Source organism: Neophocaena asiaeorientalis, unplaced genomic scaffold (assembly GCF_003031525.2).
Source record: "Neophocaena asiaeorientalis asiaeorientalis breed wild unplaced genomic scaffold, Neophocaena_asiaeorientalis_V1.1 scaffold59, whole genome shotgun sequence".
In the NCBI taxonomy this organism is placed as follows: domain Eukaryota; kingdom Metazoa; phylum Chordata; class Mammalia; order Artiodactyla; family Phocoenidae; genus Neophocaena; species Neophocaena asiaeorientalis.
In genome coordinates, this window is record NW_020174268.1 from 12,240,720 (window position 1) to 12,249,140 (window position 8,421).

Genomic DNA, 8,421 nt, shown 5'->3' on the forward strand with positions numbered 1-8,421 from the left:
CCCCCGCCCAGCCGCGGCCCCGCCGCCGCCCCACAGCCCCGCGGTCAGGCCGCACCCAGCCCCGCGAAGACAGCACCAGGAGGCGGCCCGGAGCGCGGCCACAAAGACCCCCGGCGGCGTTTCTCCGCAGACCGGTGCGTGGTTTGCTTTCACTCTTTTGTCTGGTGCCACCGGGCTGAGGACGGGGAGTCGGGCGAGCGGGGCCCCCATTCTCTCGGCCGCCTTGTTAGTGGAGATGGAGAGCTAGGGCGGAGGAGCTGGGCCAGGTGTTTGTCATTGTCAGAACTGGCCGCGGAGTGAGGACCAAGTGTGCGCCCAGAAGGAGTGGTCGGGTCGGGCCTCTTATTGTGTGCGTGCTTCCCCGTGGGCCCGGGAGGGTGGTGTGTGCTTGAGGACGGGGCGATCCGTGCGCGGGGGGTGACTGCAGTGTGGGTGCTGCAAGCACGTTTGCGGGGCCTCGAGTTCCCTTGGGGACAGCGTGGCTGCCCCGTGTACAAATTAGTACCTGCAGTGCTAACAGCCTGCGGAGAGGAAATGGCATTTCTCTCCTAGCGGGGAAACGCATGCCCAGCCCCGCACGGCCCCCCACAAAAGAGGCCGCTGCTGAAAACCGGGTCTGCTCGGAATCGCTGCTGCATTGGGCCAGGAGATGCTTGCAGGAGCTGGAGCGGTTGAAAGGTTTCATTCAGGCCGGCTTGCTCTCCCCGCCTCTGTGAATGTGTGTCCAGATTCTGGTGCACACGCGTTCAGCGGCCACACGGCAGGGTGTTCCATGAATACGTTTTATGAATGTTCCTAAATATATCTCTTTTCGCCGGGAAAGTAGGACGGCCTTTTAAGTATGAAATGTCACATGAATGCGGGTCAGAAGGATTTTAAGAGAGGTTATATGTAGGAACAGTGTAAAAGGTATGCACACATCCTGTGATATCTGTGTCCAGGGTGGTGCATGCACACTGAAGGTGTGTTTGCTTCTTCGTGCGTGCCTGGCCATCCACCTACATCCTAATCCCACTGGCAAAATGTGCCTTGGGACCTCCAGGTCTAGCATCTACTTAGATGTGGTAGGTAGCGTTTATCCAAATTATTTCTTGGTGTGTGTGTAATCTCCAAAACAGGAACTCGTGTGCTCGTCTAGAGAAGGATGAACACACAGTTTCTTCAAAATGGTGAGAAATCCCATAGAGAGCAGTCGAAGAAGCTGATTTCTTGGCCTGGCAGTGTTTATAGGAAAATCTCTGATAAGACCCAGGCCGGGTCTTCACCACCCAAGCCTCTGGGACCTCTGTGGCTTAGGTGGTGCAGTTACCTTCTCGGTCCCAGGACACATGTGTGCCCAGGCCCTTAGCCATCTATGGCCTGTGAACGCATGGCTGTGCCCTCTAGCCAGCTTCCTTGCAGAAAGTGGGGACCTGTGGAAGCCCGGTGAATCTTCTTCAGGAGCTCTTGATCCGAATATATGACTAAGCCAGTGGAATTGCTGAGCCAGCCAAACAAGGGAAAGAATACCTATTTTGAAGCCACACATAATATCTGGAACACGAGGATGTCTAGTGTGGTTTTCGACATTCATTTAGTGGTAGCTGTAGCCTTGAGAATGATTTCCCTTGGAGTGTGGTTTTTCTTTGTCACCCACATCATTGCCTACTCTGGGGCAGACTAAGTGAAGGGAAGTAAAAGATGTGGGCCCTGCTGTGGTTGAACACATGATCCAGTTTGGAGAAATATACAAATAAAATCAACTTTTCTCTATTTTAAATTGATCTTTTTTTTTTTTTTTTTCCAATTGGGGTGGAATTGTTGGTTCTAGAAGCCCATTCCCTCAAGGGAATTCCAACAATTGCTAAATAATTTGACCTTTGCAGATTGCGAATCAACAAGAGCCCCTTGGAATTAGATTTGCACTCTGGTGACACAATTGTGCCATCCTTTCTGCATGTCCTGCATGTTTTCTTTTGGTTGATTTGGACTTGGAAGGAAATGCCTAGGGTTGGAAGAATGATCACTGCATATAAAAAATAAAACCTTCAACAGCCAATCTGACCTTTATACTTTACGAAGTTTGAAGAGTCTAGTGAGGTGGCATGGGTTTTTGAGTACTGGCAGCATCATCCCCCCAACACACACATCCCTTTTGGAAGACAAAAGAACTCCTTTTAAAAACAAATAAAAAGAGTAGGAGCGGTTATGATATCATGGGCAAAATATTGGCTCTGTTAATTAATAGCTCTCTGAAGGATTGGATATCAACTAATAATTGTTTTGAAGTTATCTAACTTCAAAATCAATGCAACCACTTCATACCTACCTATATATGGTATATTTTTTCTGGAAAATGCAAATTTAGACTAAAAGTGAAGTTACTGAGTGGCATGAGGCAGTTTTCATATTTGGAGGAAAAAAAATACACAGAACTAATAATCACTCCAGATTGAATCCCAGCCCACCGCTCCCTCCCCCCAGCAGGGTCAGCTGTAGAATCACGAGCAGGTGAAAACGTTGATGGCCTGGAGACCACTGTCTGGTCTCTGTGCACACAGCGTCTTTGGCAGTTAAGTGGCCTGCCCAAGGTCACAGAGCTAGTGAGGAGTGAGGGCTTTAAACACCTTACTTTACATGTGACGATGGGCCAATCCCAGGGGGTCTAGGCCTCTAGGACAGAGTGCACAAGTCGGAAAGGAGGGAGTGCCAGCTTCAGAGGCAGTTGGAGTGAATCTGGGTTCAAGTCCCAAGGCCCTCAGTTCTGTCTTTGGGACCCTGGATACATCCTGCACTCATCCTCAGTCACAATAATACCCCTCCCTCACTGGACTGGCAGGAGGTTTAGAGGGAGCTCTTAGCATGTTACACAGCAGTTGATCGCCACGTAACAGTGTCAGGCACGTCATAGACGTTCAATAAATGTGAGCTTTTTCCACTCCACTCATTTCAGGAGTGCACAGTCTCTAGCAGTGCATGAAGCTTTTGAGCATGAATTTGTAGCCATTCTGAATGGCTCAGAGGTCAGTTGACTGAGGGTGAAGGAAGGGTCAGGGAAGCTTGGCAGTACTTTGGGCTGGTTTGGACTGACCTTCGGAAAGGTGACATCGTCTGTGTGGTGGGATTTGGGGAGCACTTGTAAGGTTCTTGCCCCCAGTTTTCCATTTCCCGTAAACTCTTATTTCAATATGCCTGAAACTTTGTCCTTGAAACTTCTTTCCTTTGAATGTTGAGGTTTTCCCACTTTCTAGATTGCCCTGTTTAAAACACGGATCCCCTGTGAGGGGCAACAGCACGAGCCCTTATCAGCTAACCCCTGAGCAAGGACGAATTGATCCCAGAGGCAGCAGCTGATGACAGGGCTCCATGGAAAGTCAAATGGGGACGTAGGGGCACAGGTGTACCTTTTAGAAGGTCATGAGCTGGAAATCCGTGGCGGGGGGTGGGGCTGGGGGAAGCTCACCTGGAGCCTCCCTTACCGGAGGGAGAGATTCTGTTCCTACTAGGTCTTTTTGCGACAAAGTCAGGAACAGAAAGGCAGATTTTATTAATAAAAATATTAATACTTATCACAGGGTAGACATTACCCTAAGTGCTTTATGTGTTTTAACTTACTTAATAGCTGATGTTAACTATGAGGTGGGTACTGTTATCTTTTCCATGTGTGATTCAGGAAATCGAGGCTTAAAGATGTTGAACAAGTAGATTTCTCAAGGTTACGCAGTTCATACGGGGTCAGGTCTCGGTCAACATCTTCAAATCTCGATTTTCTCAACCACAGACAGAGAGAGCCTTAGTGGAAGGAAAGGCCAAGTGTCCCAAAGAAGTAACTTCCATTCCTTCTTCTTGTTCTTATTGCTGTGCTGTGTCTCTTTTTATTTCTTCTTCTTTTCTGCCCCTGCCTCCTTCCCTTTCTCCTCCCTCCCCCACCTTTCTTTTTCTTCTTTTTTTTTTTTTTTTTTTTTTTTTTTTTTTAAAAATTTTTTTTTTTTTTTTGAGGTACACGGGTCTCTCACTGTTGTGGCCTCTCCCGTTGCGGAGCAACAGGCTCCAGACGCGCAGGCTCAGTGGCCATGGCTCACGGGCCCAGCCGCTCCGCGGCATGTGGGATCCTCCCACACCGGGGCACGAACCCGTGTCCCCTGCATCGGCAGGCGGACTCTCAACCACTGCGCCACCAGGGAAGCCCCTCTTCTTTTTTTTTTAATCCACCTTATATGAAGCATTAAATATAAGTAAATGAGTTATGGTGAGTCCACTTTTTAAGTAAATTTCAATTCAATATGTGAATATGCTGGAAAATCTCTTTTAAGTTGGTAGAATCTACAGATTGTTTGCTCTTGGTCTAGCCATGCAGAGTACAAACACTAGGTAAAATGTTTACAATCTGACTCTTAAATGATACCTGCCCTCTTTTGATTCCTGGTCCACCACGACCACTATATCTTGAATCTTTAGCCCTGTAGTGAAATGAAAGCTCATTTCCTACCTACCCTTGAAGTCAGGCAAACCTGGGGCAGAGTTCTTGATTCAGGCATTTCTCAACTGAATTACTTGGAGAAATTTTTCTGTGCCTCAGTTTCTTCATCTGTAAATCAGGTTAACAATACTTTGAAAGGTTTGTTGTGACTGTTGGAAACAATAGCTGTTCAAAGCCTGACGTGCTAGGTGGTCAATGCGTACAGCCATATTCTGACAAAGCTGGGGTTGATTAATAAGCTGTTTCCACTGGGTCTGCCTCTTCTATTTCTTTGTCTTTTCTCTCCCAACTTGATAATTCATATCAAACATATCATCGATTATAGCAATATCTCCATCAGCTGCTCTCAAGCTGAGCCTTTCAAATCAGGGTGCAAAAATAACATCTTTGTGTGGCTGTTTGTGTTTCTGTGCCTCCCAGGTTCAACTTTAACTCCGTCATGTCCTTCGGCAGAGACATGGAGTTGGAGCACTTCGATGAAAGGGATAAGGCGCAGAGATACAGCCGAGGGTCGCGGGTGAACGGGCTGCCCAGCCCCACGCACAGCGCCCACTGCAGCTTCTACCGAACCCGCACGCTGCAGACCCTCAGCTCTGAGAAGAAGGCCAAGAAAGTTCGTTTCTATCGAAACGGAGATCGATACTTCAAAGGGATTGTGTATGCCATCTCCCCAGACCGGTTCCGATCTTTTGAGGCCCTGCTGGCTGATTTGACCCGAACTCTGTCGGATAACGTGAATTTGCCCCAGGGGGTGAGAACAATCTACACCATTGATGGGCTCAAGAAGATTTCCAGCCTGGACCAGCTGCTGGAAGGTGAGAGCTGGGAGATACCTCCCAAGTGACCCTAGGGCATATGGCTTCGGTTCCCACAGGTCCATATTATTCTCACCATCTTCTGCTTGATCTCTAAGAGACAGCATTCAGCCTTGTGGCTGTGATCCTTACTGTTCCACATGGTGGAGAGTTCACTTGTCTGTACAGTAGCGTAAAAAGAAAAAACCCCAACAAACCTAATGGTATTCGATCAGGTAGCTTATAATAATGGGCTGAGGGAAAAAGTATCTTAATTCTACAGCATCCTCTCTATTTTTTCTCACACCTGTGCTATGTTAATTTTGAAAGTCCATTTTTATATCTTTAATCACATAGTTCTTACTTATTTCTAGCTGCAAATTGAACTTTTGCTACCACATGTGTGAAAGTACTTGAACCGAAAATAACTAATAGATCATGACATTTTTGAGTTTTAAGGAATCTTAGATAGGTATCAAACCTATTAATTTTAATCACTGGAGACTGAGGCCCCAACATTCAAGTGACATGTGTCTGTGCGTACATGGTAAGATAGTGTTGTTGCTGGACCAAAAGTTAGATTTGCTGCCTGTTCTTTCCAATATGACGCATTTAAATTTTAAAATTATTTTAAGGTTTGACTGATTTTAAGTTTAAAAGGATTGTTGTCTTTCTGTGGTGTTTGAGGAGTTAACCTGCTCAGTTTATTTTTGTTAAGTTTAACGTAGGTTAACAGTGATTACCTATTTTAGACATTTCATGTGGAAATAGGACTATTTGGGTCCACGGATGAGGCCTGGTGTCTTTTGCAGGCAGAGTAGGTTGCCTTCTCTGGAATACACGTGTCTCAGGACTGACCCTGTTTGAACAGGGCGTGAGGTCTCTAATCACCTTAGAAATCATAATTGAAGTAAAATACCTTGGGAGAAAAATAACCAGGATTAAATTCATGCTGAGATGTAAATGAGGGTAGCCGATCCTCTTTGGAGAGTAGATTTTTCTAAGTTGAGGTCTCAAGGTCCTCATGAAATATTAGTGCAAAGCAACACGGGAAAGGAAGTTGGGAATGTGGGGAGAGCTTGATTTCACCCCGAGTTCATCTTTACTCCAGATGTATTTGCCCAGGCCCTGCAGTCTGTCTGGATCCTGGACGAATGCCATGCCCTGACTGCACACAGGCAAGCACTCTGGTCTTCCTTTGGAATCAGAGTTTGTACGTGATTCAAGGCTGAGGGCTTCTCTGTCTTTCTCCCATTTCTCTTCCCTTGATCCCTTGGCAGGGATGCCAGTCCACTCACAGTATGACTGCACTTGAGAGGGTGTGGAGGGGTTTGGTTATGTTTATTTTGTGGGAATTCACATCTCTTTTCGATGACTCATCGCCCTGCCAAGAAGCCTGTAGACTTGGCCTTTTTCCTTCTCAGATGCTGGAACTTCCAGTAAATTAAAGGGGAAGAATGAACATAGAATATTTGTGTATCAGCTTTGATTTTTGTGCCTTGTCTTTTCATGACCTTGGAAAATACAGGATAAATAATTTGGTGAGATATTCCAGAGCATCTGGGAAAAGATCAAGTACAAAGCCAGGTGTATGAACAGTCACCAAGCAGTCCCTTTGAGGGCAGATGGTGTTGTAGGGAAAATATGCCAGGACCTCAAAGCACCTTCTAAGACATCCTGGGCTTGGCATTCTCTGGTCTAGAGTCACTTGTGCAACATCTGCGGGGGGAGGGTTGCTTCAGTCAGTTTCTCACCCAGGATCGATCTTCACTCAGAAGTGGCAGAGATATTCCCATGATTCCCATCCGCCAAGGAGAAGGTGTGAGAGGTGGGAAATGACAGTACTTTATATCCAGGGACCAGCAAAAGCATGGCATGCTCGCCACCATCTTCTTTGTCAGTTTTTTAGCACAAAAGAACACCTGCCCTGAGAGAGAGACTACTGTCCTGAGTGATGATGATAATGATAGCTCGCAGATATCGAGCATGTGTCTTGCATGTATGAACATTTTTCATTCTCACAGTGATCCTCGGAGGTAGGTACTGTTATCCTCACAGTAAGATGAGGAAAGTGAGGCACAGCGTGGTTAAGTGATCTGCCAGAGTCGCACAGCAAGAAATAGTAGAGTTAAGATTTGAACCCGCTGGTACCAGCCCTTGAGCTCATAACTGCCACCAGTAAGATACTGAGTGGGGTGGTACTAGTGGCTCTTTAAAATTGAAGTATAGTCGATTTACAATATTGTGTTAATTTCTGGTGTACAGCAAAGTGATTAAGATATATATATATATATATATTCTTAGTGGCTTTTTAATGAAATCTTATTGTATTAGCTTCTTCTTGAAAACAAATATTTTTAACCTTGACTTAATTCCAGGAATGGCAGATACTGCTCCCAGAAACACTTTACTATTTTCATTTGCCCTCAAACATCTTTCTCCTTGATCAATAAGAAGTTAACTGCAGATTGAATATTCTGATGTTAAAAAAATTCCTTTTTGGAAAAAAATGCCTTTTTCTGATTAAATAAATGGTAACTTCAGTAAAGTAGGTAAGTTCACTTATTGGCTGCGTTTAAAATTTTTTTTCAGTTTAAACAGATTTTTTTTTTCATTTATAACACTGACAGTTCTCATGCAGCTGCACTTAGTGTTGAAATAGCTGGAAATTCATTTAGATTTGCCTCTTTGTCAATTATGTTTTTTGCTTAGTCTGATAAAATGCAAACCGTTGCTTCACATCCATCATTAGGTTCATAGCTCCCACTTTACATACTAATTTTATGTAAACGTCAGTGCATGTTATTAGCTTCTCATTTCCCCTTCCAACATGATGACGTTTGCATTTTAAGTTAAATCCTTTTAGTGAGTGCTGCGACAAGTATATCTGACTTGTAATGTTTTTTTGTGAGTTTGTTCATTCTCACTTATCTCAGACTAGAAATTCTGACGATGATGTATGTGAGTTTCTTTATTTATAACGGTCTGCTGGTCACTTTCACTGCTGTATTATTATTATGCCTAAATTTGGCTTAAAAATGTTGATAAAGCTAGCTCTCGGCCTGGAGTATAACTGTATGAGTGGGGGGTGTGTGTGTGTGTGTGTGTGTGTGTGTGTGTGTGTGTGTGTGTGTGTGTGTGTGTGTGTGTGTGTGTATATATATGTGT

General features: G+C 45.1%; 1 protein-coding gene across 3 annotated transcripts in view; it reads left to right on the top strand.

Annotated features, from left to right (window-relative positions):
- Window positions 1–107: 107 nt before the first annotated feature.
- DCLK1 (doublecortin like kinase 1) overlaps window positions 108–8,421 on the top strand; it is a 325,749-nt gene continuing 317,435 nt past the window's right edge. For all 3 annotated transcript variants that reach the window (XM_024755592.1, XM_024755594.1, XM_024755593.1), the window contains exons 1-2: window positions 108–134; window positions 4,880–5,274. In XM_024755592.1, the coding sequence (XP_024611360.1) occupies window positions 4,899–5,274 (376 nt within the window). In that variant the 5' untranslated portion in view covers window positions 108–134; window positions 4,880–4,898. The remainder of the gene's footprint in view (window positions 135–4,879; window positions 5,275–8,421) is intronic.